The following is a 27,384-nucleotide window of genomic DNA, read 5'->3' on the forward strand; positions in this document are numbered from 1 at the left end:
CACTTGAGCGTTTACTGAATGATGGATAACTTAAAATGGCTTTTTCGAGAATCATCGACCTAAAAGCGTAGAATATAGTAATACTAGATAAAGCCCGCAACTCCGTGCGCTGAAAGTCGTTTATCGTGCGGGAACCGTACATTTTTCCGAGATAAAAGGTATTCTATGTCCTTTCTCGGGACTCAAAGTATCTCCATAACTTTCTGCAAAATCGGTTCAACGGTTTGGGCGTGAAGAGGTAACAGACAGATAGAAAAAGTTTGCGAAAGGTAGTATGTAAATAAAAAACCGGCCAAGTGCGAGTTGGACTCGCTCATGAAGGGTTCCGCAGCAGCAATAAGGTTTATTTTCATAAAATTAAAAGCTAGATCTCGTTCAAAAGAATTTTCGTTGCTAGTTTTTATAGTAATGTACATCATATATTTCTTTGAGACTTATCATGACTTATTACTTTAGAAGTTAGAGGGGGGGGGGGGGGGGCACACATTTTACCACTTTGGAAGAGTCTCTCTCGCAAATTATTTAGGTTAGAAAAAATAATATTAGAAACCTCAATATGATTTTTGAAGACCCCACACGCAAAGGTAAAACATTTTTTTTTGTTTCAGTTGTACCTATGGGGACCCATAAAATTTTAATAATTTTTCCATTTTTGTATCAAAATCTTCATGCGGTTCACAAACTACATCTACTCATCAAGTTTCAATAGTATAGCTCTTATAGTTTCGGAGAAAAGTGGCTGTGACATACGGACAGACAGACAGACATGACGAATCTGTAAGGGTTCCGTTTTTTGCCATTTGGCTACGGAACCCTAAAAAAAGTGTATTGGCCAGGGCTACGCTACGTATAGCGTCTACGCTACGCGCACTGCTACGCCGCGTAGCTCGTAGCGCATGAACAATGAACATCAGTCGCTGGCCCCGGGCAACAAAGCGGTACGCCCTTTTTAATGTTATTTGATTTTTGGCTTCTCTGAGTATTAGTCTATCACCCTTATTTATTTCATATTTTTAAAATAATATTTTGGGTATAATTAATGACAAAAGCTTTATTGAATCGAAAATTCTCTTACGACTTAAACTGTATTCTTGCATTACTCTATGAAACATAACTAAAAAAACCGGTAAAGATACGATACAACTAAGCTTTCGCTGTAAGATTCCCCAGAAGAACGGAGTAATCGGCTGGTACGCTCGAAATCTAAAGCGAAAAATACGTCGTATTATGTTCTTACAGCCGTAAATCTCAAACGGTTTGGTGTTTTTATAAAGTCAATAAACAATGTTACAATTGAAACAATATCGCTTATTAGTTGTATTATACTTTCTTCAATTATTTCAATAATTTTTTACTATTACAATTATTTTGATATGGTAAAATAGGTAAAAAATGAACTTTCATATGAGACATCACACATTTGTTTTGGACCACTGTACGCTGCACTATCAACAAAATAGCTTATTTTGTCTCTCCTGAACAAAACGATTTTTGATATTACGCCTTTATTGCCCGGGGCCAGCGATCTTATGCCCAGTTTTTTAAATTTTTGTCAGATATTTCTTGAATAGTAATTTTTATTGGTTAACAAAGCGAATAAAGCAAAAACTCAAACATTTTCCTTCGTAGCTCTATAGACTACAGATGAACCGATTTAGATATTTTTTCATTGTCAACTTTGCTATAATTTATGATCATTAGTATCACTTCTTTAAATATGAGTTTTAATTCTCATCAAAACTATTTATTAGTGATTGATTTAGCCGCAACACTCAAACAATTATTTAATTCAGCAAGTATCGCAATATGTAACACCCCGGGGGCCGGTCAATATTGATTTTGTTCCCATCACAGCGAGTGAGGGGACACATTTCCTTATTGTGTTATTATTTGTAGTATTAGTGGCAACTACACGATATTGATAAATTATATCTATCTATACTAATATTATATATGCGGAAATGTCTGTTAGCTCTTGACGCGTTAACCGCTCTATCAATTTTGTTAACTTTGTATAAGTATGGAGATATTATAATACCCGAGAAAGGTACGATAGTTTATGATGCGATGAAGTTAAAAGACCGGTTTATAAAGTGGCAAAATGTTAAGAACATAATATAGGCAGTAGTAATAATATTACTTCTTACTTGTTTACTATTATATAAGTATGGACAGTATTTTCAAACCTTATACTGAAGGAAATGAAGGATGATAATATTTTTTCAAAATGCAGCATGCATCCTATTAAAAAAAGAACATATTTTTAACCGACTTCAAAAAAAGAGGTTATCAAATCGACGCGTATGTATGTAATATTTCCAGAACTGCCCAGTTTTTGCATATTACGAGTATGTTAATCTATATCAGCTTCTGAACAAATGTGCCAAATTTCAAAAGTGTATGCATGTATTTATGTTTGTGCACGCATATCTCCGGAACTACAAGTCTGATTTAAGTGATTCTTTTTTTATTGTACAGGTAATGTTCAACTTAGGGAATACTGCAAATTCCATTAAAATCGATTTAGTAGTTTTAGGGAATTTTAATTCTTAATTACATACAATTTGAAGTCGGTTTTATCTTTTTAAAGTACTATTATTTTATAACAGCATGGCACTCAGTGTGCCCGCAGCTTAGCGAGCCCTTTGCCCTAAATCGAGTTATACCGTCGGCGGATAATTGCCGAAGTACCTACAATCAGAGGCCTTTATTGTGTTTGCCTACTGACTACCGAGTACTGGGGTGTATATTCGATTATGAAAAGAGCAAAAGAATAATTTTATTGTATTCGAAAAAGAAATATTTGGTAATAGATGTTATTGTATTAAAATCGTAAATTTTTCCGGGATAAAAACATCCCATGCCTTTTCTCGGAAGTTTACTAAAAATCGGCGCAGCGTTTAGGTTTTAAGACCGCATTTAAAATAACACACACTTTCGCATTTATAATATTAGTATGGATGTACTAGATTTGATTTGATTGTAAGAGATAGCTTGTATTGTGTAGCTTGATATGTTTCACATAGACGAGTCAGCCTTTAAGACTAAAGAGAAACAGTTGTGTCTACCACGCGGCGCATACCAAGACGAAACTGTTTTGTCTACGACGACGCAATCCATACAATTGTATATTCATCAGTAGAGAACGCTCGGATCAGACTAGGTACACCGCTAGACAGTTTTGTCGTTGACGTGCACGCTCGCATACACTTCAAAGGGAAGCCGACAGTCATTAGTCAGACTTGTCGCCGTGCAGTTCTTGTACGCATTAGACAACTTTGTCTATGAGACGTTTTGTTTCAAATGTGCGCGTCTAGTACTTTTTATTATGCGATAGTCTGTCTAAAAACTGTTGTGTCTCAAATGTGCGGTCGACCTAACTGATGCTAATCATCATAATATTAATACGCGAACGAAAAACTTTGTAATCCTTTTTACGAAAAATGGGGAAACGTAGGTGCATGAAATTTTGCACAATTATAGCTTATATGGTGAAGGAGTGCATCGAACTAATATTATTTTGAAATTATGCTTTTATCATACATTTTTTTAACAAAAAAAATATTACACACACTACAACACACACACATGAGAAATAACAGATTTTTGAGAGACAAGCCTATAGGTACATACGAATTATTATAACTCTTTTATTTATGGTTGAAGTCTGTTGACAACAAGTTGACAAATTGAAAATGCATTATAGTTTTTTTTATTGAATCTAAGATACTATTAGACAATGCTTACACGGCCAGTCTGAGATCAGGCTGGTCCCTGTGGCTGAGTCCCAGAGACAAGAGTTGAAAAAAAATGATATTAAAGTCAATATTTTCTACGAAATATAGGTAGTAGTCCTAATGTCGTTGAAACTAAGGTCGAATTTCGACCATTGGGCGATCTCTAGTAAAAATAAATAGGCACCTTTCATACAAAATACATTTTACTTTTGTGTTACGATTCGCCGTTTAGACTTTAGATCATAAGTACGTGGTACTTTTATTATTATTTACTTTTATAGTGACCATTATTAATCATTATTTTGACACTTTCATTACTTTACTACACTACTTTAGACTGTATACCTCCTTTGCATTAAATTCTACATGATGGCAAAAAATCTCATTCTATGCACCGTTTCTTAAATAAAGATGAAAGTTTATGAAAATAAAATTGCCCTACCATATTTTAAAGCCACTAATAAAATAACCATTAGAGTCATGGCCATTATAGATTTTCACTCTGTTACTTAGGGTCTTAATCCTTTAACACGATCCGGATATTAGCAACACAATTTAAACCTTATTTGCAAGTATATAAAGTGTAAAATTACTTGCTAAGCCGGTTAAATTGATGAAAACGCGTGCTATACAATTCGAACTCTTATTGTAATAGGAGAGTGTTAATATTGTGATATGACCGATCTAATATGATGAGTCTATTAAGTAATTGGAATCGTAGGGCTACTACCACAGAAATAAATCAAGATAGAACGGCGACGCGCGTGCGTTGCTAAGGAATCGCTCGTGTCAATTTTTGCTTTGCTTTTAGTTAGAACAAATAACTTACCCGTGGCAAGAAATACCTCCTTTTGACCGTTTCACTTTCGTACTTATGTTTTTACAATTAGACACTGCACAATGAGGTATTTTTGCACAACCGCTCCGATGTAATCAAGTCGAGACGTGCGCGCTGACGGAATGAACGTTCAACGAATCTTGCACACTTGTGCAAGATTGAAACACGCGAACTCCACCCGCTTAGCCGTTCTATCTTGATTTATTTCTGTGGCTACTACTAAGATAATGTGGTTCGACATTTTATCGTTGTGTGAAGCAACATTTTTATTTTAGAAATATCGTATAGTACTGCATGATGCATCAAATACTTTAACTTATATTTGGTCAAATCTATTACCTAAAAGTAATAATAATAATATGTAATAATCTCATATTCAATAGGTACCTAGTGATACTGTTTCTTCGAGCTAAAACCTAAAGCAAGGTTCAAGTTTCCAAAGAAAAATAAAATAATCGGCCAAGTGCGAGTCGGACTCGCACACAAATGGTTCCCTCGGTATTCGATGAAAATGACAAAATGACATAAATGACATTTTCTAATATATATATATATATATATTCTTGTATATATAATAATATAAACGAGCAATTCTTGTATATATATATATATATATATATATATACCTGTTGTCATCATTAATAACGACCATAAAATGTAAAAAACAGTGCGTTTATTTTATTTTATAGATATTAAATTTATTTTGTTTTTAGTATTTGTTGTTGCAACAGAAATAAAAAAAGTAAAGACAGAAATAAAGAAAAATGTGAAAATTTCAACTCTCTAGCTATTACTGTTCTTGAGTTACAACCTGGAGACAGACTGAAAGACGTACAGGCATCAAAGTCTCAGTAATAGGGCCCCGCTTTTACCCTTAGAGTACAGAACCCTAAAAACTGTTCTTCACTTTTGCGCGGTCGGATATAAAGGTGCTTTCCAACAAAGAGTTTTCGGACGAAGGTAACAAAAGTACCGGTGGACACGATAGTTCCCACCCATCTTCATAGTCAAATTTCTAGTTTTTCATAAACAAAACTATGTAATATTTTGTTATTACTTATTATCATCACCTTTAAACATATTGCCATGGAGGTGGTATTTTGCGGGAATCAATATTAAAAAGTTCTATGTTTAGCAGACGCGGTGCTGTGATTTAATTTTTCCGATGCTTTATTTTTCCGTAACCGCGGGCAATTAACAACGTAGGCTTTACATAAACTATCCTACTATACTATCTATGGAAAAAACGACCATCTTTACTATGCCTACTAATATTCCTATCTATCCTAATCTTTCTATTACTAATTCCACACCGGTTTCGGTGACGGTGGCCGCTTTTATTGAAACCAGGCCAGTACGCAGGAGTAATTTTATAGTGCCCAAGTATGTGCGAAGTACACAAGAGCACTCTCTATTCCTTTACTTTCATAACCCAGTAGGACGGACAACCGACACGACTGGCGAGATATTAGGCGCAGGACCGACTTTTACATGCCCATCCGACGCATTGGAAATAACATGTTTCCAACGCGGGAATCGAACACACGACCTTCGAGTCAAGAGCCACGCTCTAAACCACTGGAACACGGAGGCGTTAATTAAAATTACTCCTTCACAATTAGGCCGCTGACCCGTTTTAATTGAAATTTGGTGTAAATCTCTATGCCAAATTTCATCAAAATCAGTTCTCGGAACTCAGAGTATCTTGTGCTTTGCCAAAATCCAACGCTAGCTCGTGATGCTGCAGGTGCTTGTGAACTCGCTTTGTTGCTCACCAAGGAACTTAAAGAAGAATAAGTATTTCTTCTCACATTGTAAATATGAGAAGAAATACTTATTCTTCTTTAAGTTCCTTGCGACAGCAATGTAACAGGATTTTGACAGCTAATATTACACAATATCTGCCGCTAAACGCCTATTGTATTGCTGTTACAAGTGTTATCATCTACGAATAATAATTGGTAGGTTATCATATATTAAAAGCCAAATATCCGTCCTGAAGCAAGTTTTGTTCACTTAAATACATATTAAATACATATTACGCTTTCAAAAACTACGACGGCGGTCAGTCTGGCATCAGTTTAGTTCATAAGTTTGGTCAGGAATGATGGGAGAATGATCGTGTAACCGGTTGATTGACGGACTGATCATTTTTTATTATGTATTTTTCAACCATAGTTCTGGCTTCAGTCTCAGACTAATGGACTGAACTGATACTAGACTGACCATACTTGGCTGTGCGTGGCGAATCTAGTGTTGCCCGCTCACGTTTACTAATCAATTTAACACAAGATACGTAAGCATCATGTCATATCCTTTCAAAGTAAATCGTTACCAGGTGACGAGAACACATCCCCGCTCCGTTGGTCGCCGCCTACCTCCGCGGCGCTGGTGGCTGCTGCGCTAGCACCACCGGCGTTGAGACCCTGGCTGCCGGACCCGCCGTCCAAGAAGAACAACCACTTGGGTAAGACAGGTTGGCATCCTGTGCTGTTTTGTACTAGTATTTACGAACTTCATACTGCGACGGTCTCGCTCCATTTTCATGCAAAATATCACCATCTCTATATAAATACACTTAACTGCAATTTAATGAAAATTTTGACATAAGCCTCATATATTATTAATGAAAGTCGTAATTTCATTACTGTTAATGTAATTAATATTCGTCTCTGAATGCGGCAGTAACACGTCTATGAAAACCATGGCCTACGCGATTTAGTGATGTTATCCACGGCCAACTCGATTCCAGAATATTCTAGAATAAAACAAAAGAACGCGAAGAACATTCCACCAAGACGCGTGAAAACTAAGCTCGGCCTACGCGCTACGAAGAGCTACGAAAACCGTAGTACATTTTTGTCGCTAAAAAGACATAAACGCACTTAACGTTCAAAAAATTCACATTGTCTTTTCTACAAACTTTAAGCATCGTAAATATATTTTGTTTTCGTCCACCAACTTTTTAAAAGTAACAAAATCATCCACCTTCATTATCAGAACATACTAAATCAAACGCTTTGTATAATTTTATTTACTAGCGTTACAACGCTAAAACAATTTCTAGTTTAGAAGTAACGTTCAGAACATAAACATTAAACATTTTTAAATATTAAATGTTGATGCCGAAGAAACTAGAGAATACTCAAACTTTCGAACTTTTAAAGCTGAGACGCTCTTAAATTAATCATTCTTATAATTATTTTAATATGTTGATTTAGCTAGGTAGTAGGTAGGTGTTGAGTTAGGTAGTGCCCATTATTTATTATCATTTCTTTTTGTATAATATTTACATATCACTTTAAGTATCACCTTAAGAGGCTATTAAGTACTGCTTATTGTCATAGGCCTGGTGTGCGTGGTGTGCGGCGACACGAGCTCGGGCAAGCACTACGGCATCCTCGCCTGCAACGGCTGCAGCGGCTTCTTCAAACGCTCCGTCAGAAGAAAACTTATCTACAGGTCAGTTGTCCGTTATTCTATACTGTTATGGCAATATGGTTCAAGTTAGGGTCAATTCATACTGCAACGCAAATGCATTTCTAAATTTGTATGGATTTGACATATTTGCAAGACGTCTCATGCTCACAAAATCTGTCAATTCACTAATTTGTAGAAATGCATCTACGCGTTGCGCTACGATCTGAATTGACATGGATATAGCCGGCGGCAACAGCTAATCTATTCTAATTATTTTTTTTATAATATTTTTTTTGTCTGCATCAAAAAGGCGCTGTAACTACTGAACCGATTTTAATGATTTTCGGCACAGACATAGAGAAAACCATGGGGGAAGGGCATATGATACTATTTGTTGCGCAAAAATGTATAATTACTGCGGAATGCTGTTGTAAGTTGTAACGCGGGCGAAGCGGCGCAATTTTTAGTCTTTATTATTGTCATTTGACCCCGATTTTGGCGTCGCCTTCCACATCAAAAAATGGCCCAAAAATTATATCAAGTATACACAGTGTAGAATAATACATATTGCACCATTTAGAAAGTAATATTTGAGAGAGCAAATACAAGTGCGACATACTTTTTGACCCATAACACCACTTGTGTCAACAAGTGAAAACTAAACGTTAAATGTAGGCTACTCACTTTATACTATTTACATTATAATATACTGGTGACATCTATACATATAAATAAAATTGGAGTGTCTGCAATATTAAAAGAACCGGTTTTTACTATATGCATATTGCATATGAATATACTTACGGCAATTAAAACAATTATTTTTTACATTTTTTCTGTATGTCTGTCTGTTTGTTCCTGTAATCTTTGAAATGGCTGGAGCGATTTTGACGGGACTTTTTTAGCAGCTAGCTGATGTAGTAAGGAGTAACTTAGCTACTTTTTAATTGACTTCCAAAAAGGAGGAGGATACATTTTAATTTTTTTATATACATATTTTGTTCGTGAATAACTCCGCCGTTTGTGGACCAATTTTCAAAATTATTTTGTTGTTGTACAAGATGTATTCCGAATTTGATAACATGATCACAAAAGTGGCGATATGATGATGCGATCCATGAGAAATCGAAGAGACTCCTTGAAATTTATATGGAAACATAAAGCGATTTTACGTTTTTCTGAAGGACTAGTGTATTATAAAACTTTCTTATGCAAAAACGGCTGCTATCAGAGAAATTTAATTAATAATTATTTATTATTAAACTTTAATGAACATATTGATTTTAACTTTATACATTTTCCGTCAGACTTTATTAAATTAAATCAGTTGAGTATTTTAAACTTTTAGAAAAGATTTAAAAGGTCCAAATAGCAACTTTGTATTTGGATAGATTATTTTGTGTATATGTGTGTATGTAGTTAAAGCTGACCGTACACGATTGTCATTTGAAATCGCTGTAGTCCTTGCACTAGATAAAATAGGCTTCCATATTAAATGGATGGTGTTTTGACCATTTACGGGTCTAACCTAACTTAACCCACAAATATTAACCCAGAAGTAGGTAAGTATATTTATTACGTCCAAATAAATATACTTACCTACTTCTTCTTTCTTGCGTCACAGTTTATCCTAGCTAACCAACTCTACGCTATTTTCTTAACATCAAAAATCTATACTCAAAATGAAACGTTGATTAAAAGAGGCAGAGATTTAAGCGTACAAAATATCCCATATAATCCCTATCAAAAACCTGCCACCAAAATGTATAGAAGTCACATCTGTAAAGAATCCCGCCTGGAATGACAATGGGGGAGTCCTGATAACACTTGAATGAAGCTTGAGCCCACTTAATCCATGCTGAGCATATTTCTAATTCTTTTTGCATCTGGGGTATGGTAGGCTGTGGTCACGGTAGGTGGAGAAGCGATTTCTACGAATAGAGGCTGATTTTAGTAACGCGTGGACCGCTCGCTGACCGTCGGCGTTAACACTCTAATGTATACAAAAGCGCAAGCCACTAAGTTACTACGTTATTCAAAAACGATTCCTAGACTTTTATACATCTCATGCCATCAGCGTCTGCGGTGCGCGTGAATGTACTATCAGAGAAGTTGATTCCTAGGCAGATGCGGGACCTAAGTAATTCGGTCGAGTTACCGACCGATCACAGCTAACATTGAATTGACATAAGCCGACCACAATATGACATAGGTCCGTCAACTGCCTAGAAATCAATTTCCTCGGGTATACCTCTGAATACAGAAGAAGGCAATTTATAGTTAAAATTTTGATTACGAAAGAGAGGAAATAATTTAGTAATTTTTTAGCAGGTTTCCAGTTTCTAGTGATTAATTCCGTCGGTGATTTATCTTTAAAACTCAAAATACCTTTCCTTCTCTTGACCTCTGTAAAATATTTTCTTAACACCCATTGCTGAAATTATATTGGGAATCCAAAATACAATTAAATACATTTTTTTTTTATATCTTGTCCAGCTGAATTGATTAAAAAATAATATTATATTTTATTGGCGAATCGTTAAAAACGCTACCGCTTCTAATGTATCCACACCCTTACATTTATAACACAATACAGACAACGAGAATTTGATTTTTTGGGGCCAAGTGCCTTTTGTTCCCTTCACTGTTTACTCTATCGTTTTATTTAAATATAAATTGCTGTGTTAAATAACATATTTGTAAATATTGCTACTGTTTTATTATTTTGAGTGCATTTCTTTCATATCATGGTGTTATAAGTTCTTAATATTTTTGTTGATCGTAAGAAGGACTGAACAAAGGTAAAATCGGCCAAGTGCGAGTTGGACTCGCTTACGAAGAGTTCCGTACCACAATAGAGCAAAAATAGGCTGAAAATTGTGTTTTTTTTTTGTATGGGAGCCCCCCTTAAATATTTATTTTATTTTGTTTTTAGTATTTGTTATTATACAGCGGCAACAAATAAACACAATCTGAGAAAATTTCAGAAGTCTAGCTATAGCGGTTCTTGAGTCTGGAGACACACAGACAGACAGACGGACAGACATCGAAGTTTTTACCCTTTGGTTACGGAACCCTAAAAAGTAACAAATAAAAGCAAAGTATAAAAGATTGCCCACGAGCGCACTAAATCCAAACAGCTAGTAGACTTTTTAATTATGTCTAAAACGGGGTTAAACCAATAATGACTGTTCATTAATAAACTAGGTCCAGTAGTTTTTGAGCCTACTTAATGTAAATAAAAAATCTTAAACAAATCTTTCTCTTTTATAATATTAGTATCCACAATTATTACATAAATTTAGTTTACCACACGGAAACTGCACTTTTTTTCTTAAAAATACGTATTGTATCTTTCTCCGGATTTTAAAATATATATCGAATTTTATCCAAATCGGTTCAACGTTTTAACCCTGAAGAGGTACAATCAGACCTAGAACATGTTCTACTAACCGTATCAAACATCATATTGTGTACTACTTATCTCAATAACTCATCTACCATACATGGAGATAATATTAAAAACAGTTTAACATTTGGCCCCCTCGGCACCCGCCGTAATGTTATTAATATAATACGGACCCTCGGTCAAGTGCGACATGTGGTACATTGTGACCAACATTTTACCCCTAATGCACCTAAATACTATCACCATAAGGACCAATATCGCAGTAATGCAGAGGTAAAGTAAGATAGGATGGTGCGTTATGAACAAATTGATTTCACGCGCGTTTTTTGCGCTCTTTATAGGGATTTAAGTATGCGTAGAACATCTATGTTGCCGTCTGTTGTGGCGAATTACGCATTGCCATGTATGGCTTTTGTCTGTGGCTCCCGTGAAATAGAATATCTCGCAAAGATACTGAATTTTGGGTTGAAAAGTAACCTACTTGTCATTCGGGAATGATAAGTAGCTCTGGAGCTCAAACTATTAAAATTTAAAATCACGCAAATTCTACAAAAATCTCCATAGTGGTTCCTGTATGAAATCTTAAATATATCTTACCTATACATAGTATTATATTACGGCACAGTCTTAAACTTACACATTAATTAGTTTAATAGTAGACCTAGTTTTGCCGTGCTAGTTATCATTATAAGTGACGAATGGAATTTAGAATTAAGTAATGAATTGAAGAAGTAAAGATTCAATTCATGAATTCTAAATTCCATAAATGTTGAATGCGTGAACCAGCGCATTCAAAATTTATTATAGGATTACTAGAATCTGATGGCAAAATTTGACAGCAGATTTTCAAAAAATATCCTTGATCATTGGATAAATTTTTATCACACACACATAATAAGCCGCTAAAGGAAAAAAAAGGATCAAAATGTTTTATTCCTATTACCCCGATATTGCTAGAGTCAATTTATTTTCTCACTTTTCCATCAGGTTCTGGTCTACCAGATGGTAAAAAGTGAGTACACTCTAGTGTACACCTATAAATGTCATGGGAATCTCTTTTGTTTTTCGTGTCCACAAATTTTAACACTAACAATTTTTATATGAATTTGGCAATATAAATTGTATCTGCAATCGATGCTTCGTTCAATCGAAGTGATATTCTTTCATTTACCAAAAAGACTTAAAATACCTTTTCCAATATGTACTAAATACCTTCACTGGCTTTCCCTTCGAGAAACGTTCTTATTCCCTTTTCAATTGCAACAAATGTCAACCGACCTAAGCCTATTATATGAAGGATTATGTGTAATGAAATATCTTTAATCTTTATTAGTCCACCGTCCGCAGATTGTCAGCATTCAATATGATTAAGTAGTTTTCCCTTTGCAGAGAGGATTTCTGTTTTGATTATGTTATATTCTTAAGTCGCATTACTTGTAGGATTGACTGAAAATATTGTTTTGTCAAAGGTGCAGTTTATTATTGAGAGCTTTAAGATTTGTTAATAGTTATAAAGGTCGAGCATTCAAGTAGGTAATTTATTGCAAAAATTATTGCTTATGGTCTAAAAAAAGGTTTTCAGGTAGTTTAGGCACTAGGTATTGACTATAGAGTAGACTCCAATACTTGGAAAAAATCCTTACAATCCGAAAATTAAACAACATGATAAAATAATCATGTTTAAATTGTCTCGATATCGTATGACGTTAGTTTAGCATTTTATAAGACTAGATTTTGCGGTTTAATAATATCAAGGCTGAATGAAAACACAGAAACAAAAAAAATATATAAACAGACGAACATATAACCTCCTCCTTTTTGGAAGTCGGTTAATAATTATTTAGTAGAATAGACGTACGCTACCGCCTACCGTTGAAGTTTTAGCAAACATTCGCCACAGAAACCTTCACCAAATGGTTCTTTCTTTCAAACAGATGCCAAGCTGGAACGGGCAGGTGTGTGGTGGACAAAGCACATAGAAACCAATGCCAAGCTTGCCGACTCAAGAAGTGCCTGGCCATGGGGATGAACAAGGACGGTAAGTTGCATACTATTAAATTCTTAAGTCAGTACAAATTCTTCTTTCAAGAATCAGTGAAAAAATCAGCCGTCTTACGATCTTTACTTATTTATGTTTACGTTTTATTTAATTTTTTTGACTTGCTTTGTGGTTTTGAGTCTAAACTTTATCCTTAAACCATAGCTGCCATGTAGGTAATGCAGGTTATTCGAAATATTATGAACTCAACTTTCAGTAATAAAGCTATTGATTGACGATTCGATATGCAGTGAACTTCATCTATTTCTGAATAATTCACTTCTGCTTCAGACTTCAGTGTTCTTACGTAGGCTGTAGATAGCGTAGGTAATGCTGAAGAAATCAACAAAATTCACACCATACAAAATGCAACCAATGCAAATATTTGCGAAAAGTTATCCATCCTAGCAAAAGTGCTAGTAGGTCCAGCAGACAATAGTTCCAGTACGACATTAAAACAAATAACACCGTTTCCCACGTTTGTATCACGTCAGTCCCGTCATAACATGTCCAAATCCAGTAGGCGAGCCCCGTCACACGCAGAACTGTTCAATTAGGCGAGAGATATTGGGACAGACATCCCCATGCACAGTTAATGTGTTTTATTAATTTGCGCCAGGGTCTGTTGTGATTGACTCAAGTGGGTGTGAATTAAGTGCGCAATGATTGAGTCATATGTCTTGAAGCTGGAATTATCTAAGAGAGTATAGAGTAGAGTAAAAAAAGTTTATCATACAAAGAACTCCCTCTCTCTTAAGTGGTAAAATTTAAATATTACCTGGTAAAGGAAATGCAAAATTGTATTGTTTCCAAAAAAAAAAAAAACACGGTGCTAGAAATCTTTCACACCACAAACACATTAGGGATGCATTTTCTAAATCCATTCGTCCGCAAAACAGCCGCTATTCTCAACCCTCTCAAACTGGTTAAAGATTACATTTTTCAATATTTAAATTATTACACTAAAGCCATTCGAGCGAACTAAACTAACAAACGTATGCGCGACTTAACCCGGAGCATTTTTACTCTGGGGTCCGTAAGTCCTAATTTGTATATGCCACGTGGCGCCACGTGCCTAACTAAAAGTGTTTTAACCCTTGTGTCATCCCACATTGTTTATAAATCTGGTATCGTCTGGAAATTGACAGTGTTTTTATTTTGGAATATCGAACTGCTGGAACCAAAAACAATGTGAAACTTTTTAATTTTGCTATCTAGATATTGGCAAAAGCAAAACATTTTTAATCAGGTGCTGTTTTAATTTTTTAATTCCAGTGTGAAGTATGTTGTTATTATTAACATTGAAATCTATATTTTTCGTGCTACATATCATTCATTATTTGTAAGTTTAGAGTTTATTATTTGTAAGTTGAGAAACGATGATTCCATCTTACCGTAATCTTTAAATATCGTACTCAGCATTAAAAGTTATCCTTAGCATAGCATTTGAATAAAATAATAGATATGCGAGTCTTTGTGTGGATGCTATTTACAGCTCTATTAAAACGAAATCCTCGCTGTTAGTCTCTGCCCTAAGGCGTTATGAATCTTCACACGTTCGCACATTTCCCATAAAGCCACAAACGAGTTGCACAATTAAAACATAATGCCCTTAAGCTAAACGTAATAAGTCGACACGCCTCCGTCGTAATGAACCACATAACCACATACAGATAATTACAACACTACAAAGCACCCCCAGCGCACACTTCGCATTCAAATGAGCACCCCATGAAGTGGGCTGACCACCATCATCGTTAATGTCATTTTGAAGACTTTTTAAAATAGTTTCTGAAAGTATTCATATCATTTCAAATACTTTAAAAATGGTTTCTGTATTGGAGGCGTGATTGTAAAGGAAGATAAATGTTGTCTTGGTAGAACTTAGTATTTTTAGGAGCTTTTATATTTTGCTTAAGAAAGTGCTTAGGGTACGAACAATACTTCATGTAGATTATAACGACTAAATCTTAACGACGGACATTTCAGTTACATAATCGCGAATTATTATTTTCAATTTATAGAAGTAAGAATGTCTAAAACAAAATCGTTCAGACCGAATCATGCAATAAACCAGGATCGAAAGAAGCGGAAACAAATAAAACAAACGCTACACCATAAAGAATCTTCACAACTCCCGCCTCGATTACCATAACTTGCAAATCGAACAATGAAACATTGATCAAATTTAACACGAAAAGAAATTGACAAAAAGATTTCAAACTCGAAGTAATGAGGACCAAGCATCCACCCTGCGGCACGCCCGTCGGGGGCGTCCTTTATTGCTTTAAGCTTTGCATTATTTTGCTCTCGGCTCCCGTGAAAAGGAAAGCTTAATTCGGTTACACTTTGAGATGTCGACGCGACAATCTCATTACGACGGGACCTGATGCTGCTGCCTGCTATACCTTATCAAAAGCTTAGTACGACTCTAAATTAATGTTGCTTTTATCTCAGGAATCTCGTTAGCAATTACGATTCCTGGTTACATTTTTTTAATAAATATAATTATAATTATGAATGTAATAATGTGTAGGTTAAAAGAGTTTCGCATATTTAATATTGTTATAAGTTATTAGTTATAACCTTTTACCCATATCTCATAACGCAATGTCATAACATTATGTTTTCTAGTTCTCGTAACTATAAGTGACTAATTTAGTTAAATGCTGAAGGACTAAAGTTTCAATTTGTAAAATCGAATGCTAATGACGTGACTTTAAGTTTAATCCTCAAAAGCCTTTGGGTTGAGATTAAAGTATCATCAGAACGAAGAGTGATTTGTAATTAAATGCTTGCTAAAATTTTCTTTAAAGTACGTTCACTGAAATATATTTATCGTTTATTAGAATAATGAGTATGTAATTGAAAAGAATACATTATTTTTTCATAATATACGGATACCTATATCGTATCTACCTCCTGATTTTAGTGTAAAGCAATAATTGTAGTGTTTAGATATTATAGATATAGAGTGTGTTTAGATATAGATCTTTGAGTTTTCATATTCTAGAAACTACGTAAGACAAGAATATTCTGTTGTATAAATTGCAGACGAAAATGTAATGTGAAAATTATAAGGAATCGGAAATCTCGGAATGATTCACTTTGTCGGAAAACCAGATTGTACCTGACTGTACGCAAAATCCAACGTCGCGTACCCTAACACTTAACTGTTTATACCGGAGTTAAATCTATAGACACTGATTAATGCGAATTTAATCCTCGCATAAACCCCAAATCCCAGCCAGTATTAATCGTTCACGCACACAAATTCAAATATAACCCCTATCGCGTTGAAAATGAAGCCGAGAATCCAATAAAATGTAAAACCGGCGAATGGATTCATAACTTTTAAACTATGCGACTGTAAGCTTAAATTTTAAAGGGCTTTGGGTTGAATTTTCAACTAACAAATTCATGATGGCCAGTAAACGCACATGTGTAGGAATTTCGACCTTATAATCGCGGGATACGATAGAAAGTCAGTTCGTGTCCGTTGCCGGAATCAATAACCACTAACGCTAAATCAGTTCGGTCGAATCAGTTGAACAGGGACGGGATATGACCGTTTAAATACATAGGAGGGAGAGAGCAAGATGTCACAGAGCTTCGCTTAAAATAAATGGGTTTAGGGATGCGAAACAGATGAGGCTCGCACCTGATCTAGTTGATTTTATTTTTCAATTATGGCGGAGTCTTTTGAACGGCCAATTTTGTATTTTATTTGTAGTCAGCATTTGCATGTTTGTTTATCTTAATGCAATAATTAATTTATAACGAATTACCCGTGTCCAATTTTGTTTAATACAGTCATTATAATTTTGAATTTTATTCATGTCTGTTAATATTTTAGTGAGCATTAAATTCCAAAGCAGCTTACTTTAAATCATTATTAAGTTGTACTATATTTTCTGAATTATTTACTACTTTTAATTCATTGATATATTTATCTTATTATGATTGCTATCTTTCGAGAGATTATAAACAATTTAAATGAACGTATAAATATTATATTAACAGACTTTTAGAATTAAGATCTTAATTAGTTTTAAGGGTCATCCAACCGCTAAGATTACTATCCCATCTTCTGATTCTCGGTCGCCTTGAAAATATCTCCCTCTCTCTCTACCGGAAGTGTGACCTCAAAGATGGCTGCGGCAGGATGTGGGTGGGGCTGTTTGATTTATAGTGAGGGTGGTAGTTGGGTGTGTGGGTAAAGGTTAACATTCGAGTGACTGGCGGACGTAGCCAAGTGTATTTTAACTCTCATGTGATATGAAGATGGGTTAAATGTTTTTGATCTTAGCGTTTAGTAATGAATAAATGCATGGCAAGGACCAAGACAATAAGTATTGGTTAGCAGGGACAACGCAATATTATTTGCAACATGGGCGACGGTAGTTGCATTCCATCAGGCGACCCGTTTGCTCGTTTGCCCCCTTATTTCATAAAAAAAAACAAATCTGTCTTAAAAAAAGCTTAGTATCAATCTTGAGTCCTGACTTTATTTTTTCAATTAAAACTTAATCGACTAAAAATATATTTGCAGCGAAATAAGAACCACTTAAGCTTGTCACACACAGAGCAGGTAATGTAAAGATGTATATTATAGCACGATACATCTCGATACATCTCAATACATCTTTCTATAGAAATCGTCAGAAGACCACATAAAGCAGCTATAATGTATATTTTTACATCTTCGTATCTTAAGATACCGAGCTATATGAAAATATACATTTATATTTTGATACATCTAAATACATCTCAATATATTTCTGTATATTACGATGCATCTCTTCTCTTCATAGGGTGTTCAAAAATTTCTGTGATTATATTATATGTGTATGATAGACAGATACACACAGTGTTGCCACTTGCCACCTTAGCACAGCACTTCACAGCAGGTACTGCAGGCAGTCTGTTCCCAAGAGCCTATATTTTCAATCAAATATCTTCAATCCACATCGTTCTGTTTTGGGCACAATATGTAACAATGCGCGCATCAAAATTACAATCCGAATCATCTTCTGATGAACTATCTTGTGAATCTAATAGCAAGTAACTCGAAAGGCCATAGTATTACAACATTAAAAATAAGAACAGCCTGTATAACACTTTAGCAGCTGAAATGTGCGTCAAGCGGGGCGGCTACCATTGAAATGTAGCGAAAAATACATTACATTACCTGTTGTGTGTGTGATACATTAATATAATGTAAAGATATACATCCCGGGATGTAATGTACATTAATATACATTACCTGCTCTGTCTCTGACATGCTTTAAAAATATCGCTGAACCACATAATATATTTTCATTTACTTATTATCTATATGATTCAGATACTAGGTACATAATAATTATCAATTCTTCATTAAACTTATGCTCCACGTTCCTATCAGACATTTGACAGATAGAGTATGGAGTAACTGTCAGATAAGTTGTCCGACATTTATCATTAAGTGGTGAAACAGGCCCTTACTCTCAATATTTTATTGCAGCGGTACAGAATGAGAGGCAGCCCCGGAACACGGCTACGATACGTCCAGAGGCGTTACGGGATATGGATCAGGAGCGAGCGTTGAGAGAAGCGGCCGTTGCCGTCGGGGTGTTCGGGTGAGTTCTGTGTAATTTTATGATGAAAAACACAATAAGAGTTCTGAGGCCTGAGGTCTTTATAATCCAGAATTAGAGCGGGATACAGAATTAGTTACAGCGCGAAAATTTCATTTGTCTTGGTCATTTCATATTTTTTGGCAAAACTAAAATTAAGGTATGAAGCGGTACATCTCGATTAATAACTACCGTATTCATCGAGAGCTATAACATGGTCACATTAACTAGACGCATGGTTTGATGACGTCATTATGGAGCGAGCATGTTGTTGCATTCCAGCGATGCGTCAAGTTAATGTGACCGTTCACCGTGTTATTTTGTGAAAGGCCATAATTAGTATACCAGAATCTGATGGCAAAAAGTGAGAAAATAAATTGACTGTAGCAATACCGGGGTAATTGGAATAAAACATTTTCAACCTTTTTTTTCTTATATCGGCTGATTCTGTGTGTTAAACATGCGAATATAAAAATTTATCCGATGATTTAGGATATTTTTTGAAAATCTGCTGACAAAAATTGCCATCAGATTCTGGTAGACCTATAAAGCCCGTCACAGACTTAAGCTTTAATATATATTAATATATTTATAGCTTTTTTATTATAATATTTTCTATACTAAATCCACATGCCACAGAAATATAATATATTATAGCTGAGTGTGTGGTCACGCGAAATTAGTATAGAAAATATATATTAATATGCCGAGCTATAAATATATTAATATATATATTATAGCTAAGTCTGTGTCGGGCTTTAAGCTGCCATCTTCCATAGTGTCACTTAATCACTCAATGTCATCAAAGTATCTTTTTCCTTGGAATTATCATAACGTCATCTTGATGACAAGTTTCCACGCCGCCATGACCACAATAATATCCTTGTAGAAGTTGTAGATATACCTACTCGTATTCCGTACTCTACGTTAGCTGACTGACGTCAAAGTATTTAATACCGTAATAACAGTCCTGAATATTTGGTATCGCCTGGACTGTGCAGTCTTTGACTCCTCTCTCGGAATGATTCACTTTGTCGAACGCAACGTTCCGCTACGGTTACTTCTTTTACGGTTTTCCCTTTGTTTTCCTTTTTGTGTTTTTATGTGCACCCGGTTAATTTTCCTATATTTTTACTTAATTTCAATTGTATAACTTAAGATTGCATGATATTAAAATATATCTTGTATAATAGGGGCTCTTAATGATAATGATAATATTTTTCAATATTATCATTGTCATCACATATTTCATATACACGTCACATATTTTCTCCGTCTATTTACGGCGGCGCCGTTAATGAAGGCCATGACGTCAAGCCACTGAGACGTGCGAATCAAGTTTCAATAATCTTTTGTAATAAATTAATGTTTACTAGATTTTATTCTAAAACTAGCTGTTGCCCGCGACTTCGTCCGCGTCAACATAGTATAATAACAAAGATGGATAGTCCGTTAACAAAATGAAAAAAGTAAAATATAACCTGCTCCTTTTTGGAAGTCGGTTAAAAAGGAGCCTAAGTTACACCTTACTACATCAGCTATCTACCAAAAAAAGTCCCGGCAAAATAGCTCCAGCCGTTTTAGAGATTAGCCGGAACAAACAGACAGACAGACAGACATACAGACAAAATTGTAAAAAATGTTGTTTTGGTCTCGCTTGCTCTTTCAATATTACAAACAGACACTCCAATTTTATTTATATGTATGTATGTATGTATAGATGTATAGATGTATAGATAAAGCTACCTTCATAGGTACCTAAAGGTCTTTTTCTTTTACCGGGACTCAAATTATCTTTTTAGTTTTTACCAAATATTAAGGGCCACCACAACCACACGACAACCACAAGCACACCACAACCACAAGACGTGGTCGGGCGTATATTTCGTATTGTAAATGAACTGTAGCTCTACCATGAGTTTAAAGCTATAGTATTTTTCGATACTCGATACCGACTACCGTAAATTTTTTGGCAAATTTTACAGCGCCTCTAGTGGTTACTTGCGGAACTAAAATCGCCATACTAAATATTTACGTAGTCGGTATCGAGTATCGATAAATGCTATAGCTTTAAACTCATGGTAGAGCTACTGGACTATTCACACGTACCTACCAACCACATTTTGCAGTCGTTTTCGACCACTTGTGTGATACCGACTACATGACATCGCAATTCGCAACCACAACGTTGCGAATGCAATGACAGTGCGCGCACACCGCCCGGCGCCCGCGCTCTTCTCCCCTCCATTTCATTGACTTTTGTACGTAACCACATCAAAACTACTGGCGACAACGCAACCACGTCGACATTTTGTTAGCAACGCAACTACAAAAAGCTGCAGCTGATTCATTCACACGCAACCACTGCTTGACGGCATTTTGTCTTTGCGACGTGGTGTAGTTGGGGCGTTGGGGTACGTGTGGGTTGCCCCTATCATTTAATTGGGCATACCATAGAGTCTTCAGCACGTCGATCATCATCATCAACTATGCTATAGAAGCATAGACAGCTTCGCAATCTTAGTGACAATTTTATTCATCATGGCCAACCGTAAAAGTTTCTAAAATAACAAGGATAGCCTAATGTTCTTTTTGGGCTTAAGTTCCTAGTTTAGGAGATACCGTGGAAGATGGGAGAGGATATAATATATTATATATGATAGTTTTAGTTGCAAAAATTGCCACCCGATAAACGTATTTCTGCGCTATGGAGTTATGTGCCTCCTCAAGTTGTGTCATAATTTATATTCGTCCGAATTTCAAAGAAGTATGTAAACTACCCACATGCTTGCTAGACACAAGATTGTGATATTTCACATTACGTCACATATTTTCTCCGTCTATTTACGGCGGCGCCGTTATAGGGCGGCCATGACGTCAAGCCACTGAGACGTGCGAATCAAGCTTCAAGTTGATCAAAGGTGGGGTCGAGCCGGTCAACTACGAGATGCGTAGTCATGTGGACGTATGACGTTTATACCTATTTATAGAGTGGTATTTGGAAGAGGTTTTATGTAAACGAGAATGACGGAACGAGATTATAGAACAGGATTATTGGGTATAGTAGAGACGGTTTTTTAAGGATATGTCATCGGATTAGGCAATAAATAATAAATAAAATAAAAAATGTTTTATTTCTGAGTAAATTTGAATCAATTTTTTTCAGAATGTCTACCTGATGCCTACTACCGGTTCAGGAACAACCCTGGCGAGAAGAACCGGCGTAAGAAACTCGCAATGAGCGTTAAAAGTTTTCTTAGACATTTTTTAACATTATAAACAGGCTTCATTGACTTGACTAACAACATCACTAAGATGCAGGAGCGTAGCAGCTGTCGTATATGCAATATCAACTATACAGGGCCCCCGGCCATAGGGGCCTCTCGCCCTCTAACGTAGGTATGTAAGCAAACATTAATAAAACCTTTAAATTTTTTTTAAGTAAGAAAGGTAATCTTACCTTAGGGTAAGATTACCTTTCTTTCTTTAAAAAAGGGGTAGGGGTAGGGTAGGGTAAGAAAGTCGCATAATTGAGACTGGCAGACTGGTGCAATTAAAAGTTTTCACTTTTTTTTATGAAATAAGGGGGCAAACGAGCACACGGGTCACCTGATGGAAAGCAACTTCCGTCGCCCATGGACACTCGCAGCATCAGAAGAGCTGCAAGTGCGTTGCCGGCCTTTTAAAAGGGAACAGGGTAAATAGGGGAGGGTAGGGAATGGAAGGGAATAGGAGAGGGTAGGGAAGGGAATAGGGTAGGGGATTGGGCCTCCGGTAAACTCACTCACTCGGCGAAACACAGCGCAAGCGCTGTTTCACGCCGGTTTTCTGTGAGAACGTGGTATTTCTCCGGTCGAGCCGGCCCATTCGTGCCGAAGCTTGGCTCTCCCACGTATAAACACGTACTCGTCACTCACAACACATACTCGTACCATACTTGAGTTGCCTAGAGATTAGAGAATAATATTATTACGAGGGTTCAAAAATACGTCGAAACGTTTCCAGCAAAGGTACTCGTAGATAGTGCCCTTGCGCTACGCTTGCTCATCTTGGGCACTACCGGGCACCCAGATACAAAACTGAGTATTAGCACAGATTACTACATAGTTACTAGCTAGGTATCAATATTGTTAAAGTAAAGCCCCACTGCATAGTAGAAATCTATATACTTAGGTACAGCGTTATCGAAATACTTGGAGATGACAGAGTATGATATTATTATAAGAACCTAAATGGTTCCCAGTTGTCATAAAATAACAATAAGCCCGCAGAATCCAACAATCATAATAAAAGCTTTATTTATACCACATACCTAAATGTTTTTATAAATTGAACGTTGGGAGCTGATTTGACTGCCAAATGTGAGCCAATCGGGGGGAGTGCGAACATGTGTATCACTTTATCATTCCCTATGTAAATGTATGGGGTCTAGCCGTAGAATTTTATGATCGCATAACAATCAATTTGAGTGAAAAAAATCATTACTTTCTATTAAAATTTTGTATTCATATTATAGTTTTTATTGGCTAGCAACGTTTGTAGATATCGAGATATTATTTGATTTGGATAAAGACTGCTATTTTTTAAACTTTAACGAAAAGAGGGGTGTAAGGGCCGGGATACATAAACACGATACGACGTCGTGTCGTACCACGATGCGGTGTCGTTTCACGATGCGACGTCGCGTCGTGGAAATCTACGATGAACATCGTAAAAAAATAACGTCGCGACATCGTAACGTGCCACGATACACGGCACGACGCGCGCCGTCAATACAAAGCAGGGTGAATTGTCGCAGTTAATTCTTTGAATTTTGAATCGTGAGTTTCTACGACGCGACGTCGTGCCGTGTATCGTGGCACGTTACGATGTCGCGACGTAGTTTTTTACGATGTTCGTCGTAGATTCCCACGACGCGACGTCGCATCGGGAAACGACGCCGCATCGTGGTACGACACGACGTCGTATCGTGTTTATGTGTCCCGGCCCTTAGGTAGCTTGACGTGTTTGTCTATCTGACTATCTGTTATCTGTATGTCTGTCCGTGGCATCGTCCAATCTGCCCACTAACTCTGACTTATCTAGTTTTTTAGTTTGAAACCTGAAATGAACAGGAGTGTTCTTGGCCATGGTAAAGTTATTCATAATTATCAGCTCGCAGCTGATTTTTTAATTTTGGATGGAAATTGCTGGTGATTTTCAAGGTTTTCGCGGACCTAAGTAATTTGGTCGCTAAGCCAAATCCATCCAACCGATCACAGCTAACATTGAATTGACAAAAGCCGACCACATGACGTAGGTCCATCAACTGCCTAGGAATTAATTTCCCCGATGGTACATCTCACATCTGTTCAGGCCACCGGTGTCGCTTGCAATGGCGCTGTCACCAGCACGGTATCCGCTGCTGTCGCCGCACTACCCCGCACTGCCGCCGCCGCCGGACTCCAGCCACGAGCACCAGGACCCCCACCACTCCGACAGTGATGGTAAGTGACGTCATTAATAGCATAGAACTTAGAAGTTAGAACAGAGGAAACGCCTCCAGGATGAGGATTGAGGAATGAGGATTTTTAAATTCATGATCATAACATGTGACTGTTTATCATTAAAGTTCCCAATTTAATATAATGTATTTATATAGGTAAATCAACTCCACCGTGGCAGGTCGCAAAATTCTTCACAAAACCACGAAACCACTAACCGGCGCATTGCGTTTGTTGAGTCTGCTTTCAAGCAGCAAAAGGATTTTTTTAACGGGCTTTGGCCCACCACACATTCCCACCACTATCTCCTGATTCGCCAGGATCGACACCGGTATCCAACCACAAACACCCTTTGATATGATCTCAGGGAGCCCGAGGGACATGCTATTAAAGCTGTCTTGGGACCCGCAACGAATTTAATCAGAAGAAAATAGGAGGAGCAGCAAAAGGAATGTCAAAAACCCTTATTTAGCTAACACTAACTAACGCCTGGATAGGACTTATCGTAGGTTAGTTTGAGACAACTAGGTACCTAACCTAACCGTAAACACCAACGATTCTCTGCCTATTATCTCGCCAGCCGGATATGTTAAATATGATGGTATTATGTTTGCAGACGACAGCATCGACGTGACAAACGAAGAAGACTCAACCTCCTACTCACCACCAGCAATACCCAGTTATCCACAGAGCTGTGTGCCGTATGGGTGAGTTTGATATATTAATATTAAGCTTTCACTCTGGGCCGTAATATAGGTAATGCTCTAAAAGGAGAGTGGACAGGAAATTTTATTGTCTTAACTTTATATGTGTAAGTTTACCTCTTAGGTGTTTCTTGTTATAGAGTAGGCTGGTATAAGTTCCAAAGAGAAAGTATGATTTATTTGATTTTGAAGTAAGTTGACAATTTTATTATAATGAAAAAAATGTTTTAAGAGAAACGATCTGTGTTAAAAATATTTTAATATTTTATCGGAGGAATAACAATAAACGTAATTGTCGTTTCTCTTATTTTACAGGTATGATATTATTATATTATTGTTGTATTTAGTTTGTTTATAATTTTACTTTTAGTGATTAAACTCTTATTTTACAGAGAAACAAAATTGTTTACTTGTTTTCCTCCATACATCAAAATAATCTTATATATGTATAAGAAAAAAAACCACAAAATAATTAGTATACTGAAAGGGCTGATTGCCCTCACCCATGGGAGATTCTAAAAGTTGGCAGTTTGGCGCGGAGCTGCTCCGCATGCGGGTGACAACATGCTCCTGGCAGCGCGCGTGTTGCCCGCATGATGTGCGGTCTCGCCATACATCCCTCTCTTTTCGACGGGGATTAAAAGTGACATTTGCTCCAGTTCCCTCGGCGTTGAGAGCGCGGCGGAGACGGCGGCGCGACTGCTTTTCATGGCCGTCAAATGGGCCAAGAACTTGCCGTCCTTCGCCAGCCTGGCCTTCCGAGATCAGGTATGTAGCTTACTAATTTCTACATAAAACTATTCAACTTTACTATCACAGATCTCACTCTAAAACATTAGATTAAGCAACTTCACAACTTTGTCACCCATCAACAGCATTCAGTAATGGGCTGTTAAAGATTGTTCCACCATTAGGTACAAATAATTGTTAGTTGATGTTAGTAAAAGTTGCAGACTCTAGCAGCAGCATCATGAACTATGAAGCAACAGACAGAGCAGATCAGATTAAAGGAACTTTTTATTACATAAAGCGTCGCCTCTAGGATATAAAATTTTAATCGCTGAGTCAATGAGGGTTTTCGATATATAATAATTTGCCACCAGAGGGACGGTAGGGTCTTTCGCGTCAAATGTCGTGTCAGACAGACACACCGGTTTCGGTGACGGTGGCCGGTTTCATTGAAACCAGGCCAGCTACGCAGGAGTAATTTTATAGTGCCCATGTGTGTGCGCAGTACACAAGAGCGCTCTCTATTCCTTTACTCTCATAACCGACGGAACGGAAGACCGACACGACCGGCGAGAGATCAGGCGCAGGACCGACTTTTTACATGCCCATCCGACGCATGGATCATCTTACTTGTCAGACAATCAGGTGATCAGCCTGCATTGTCCTAACCAAACTTAAAAATAACATGTTTCCAACGCGGGAATCGAACCCACGACCTCCGAGTCAAGAGCCGCGCTCTATACCACTAGACCACGGAGGCGTTATCAGACAGATATACGGTCTATGTCAGCTATATTGTGATATATGACAGCTGATTGACACGATAAACCCCACGGATACATAGCGCCATCCATTATATAGCGTCCCTTATTGCACTTGTTGCTAATAGGTGTCATATTCCAGGTGATACTTCTGGAAGAGGCATGGTCAGAACTGTTCCTACTGAACGCGATCCAGTGGTGTCTGCCGCTGGATGCCGCGGGGACCACGCTCTTTGGCAGCGATCAACACGACCAAGGCAAGTTGAAATTGTATCACTTTACGAGTAGGTATGGTAAAGATGTAAAATGTTCCTTAACGTTTCGCGAACTGGGAGTAACTATAATAGTTGTATGGTGCCACATAATAACCTCGCTGAAAGGGGACAAAATGATTATTTTCTTCCAACCGGATTATCGGAAAGTAATATTTCTCCCGTGTTTTCTAATCGCAGCACTAGAGCATTATGCGGCATAATACTCAACCTTGAATGTTCAACAACAGCAACGCTTCGCACAATCAAGCACGCACAAGAAATCACGTTCAAAATAATTAGCCCACAACGGCATTGCGGCTCTGGGGCAGTACCACGAAACCGTTTCGAGACTCAAGCAAATCGTACGAAAATGCCGCGTCTTACTCTAACAAA

General features: G+C 36.9%; 1 protein-coding gene across 1 annotated transcript in view; it reads left to right on the forward strand.

The window, feature by feature from the left end:
• Positions 1-556: 556 nt before the first annotated feature.
• LOC121728095 (photoreceptor-specific nuclear receptor) overlaps positions 557-27,384 on the forward strand; it is a 28,812-nt gene continuing 1,984 nt past the window's right edge. The window contains exons 1-9 of the mRNA XM_042116202.1: positions 557-584; positions 6,914-7,042; positions 7,923-8,037; positions 13,339-13,442; positions 18,949-19,063; positions 24,416-24,546; positions 25,160-25,250; positions 25,907-26,015; positions 26,880-26,994. Coding sequence (XP_041972136.1) covers positions 557-584; positions 6,914-7,042; positions 7,923-8,037; positions 13,339-13,442; positions 18,949-19,063; positions 24,416-24,546; positions 25,160-25,250; positions 25,907-26,015; positions 26,880-26,994 — 937 coding nt within the window. The remainder of the gene's footprint in view (positions 585-6,913; positions 7,043-7,922; positions 8,038-13,338; positions 13,443-18,948; positions 19,064-24,415; positions 24,547-25,159; positions 25,251-25,906; positions 26,016-26,879; positions 26,995-27,384) is intronic.

The sequence above is a fragment of the Aricia agestis genome, chromosome 6, assembly GCF_905147365.1.
Source record: "Aricia agestis chromosome 6, ilAriAges1.1, whole genome shotgun sequence".
In the NCBI taxonomy this organism is placed as follows: Eukaryota; Metazoa; Arthropoda; class Insecta; order Lepidoptera; family Lycaenidae; genus Aricia; species Aricia agestis.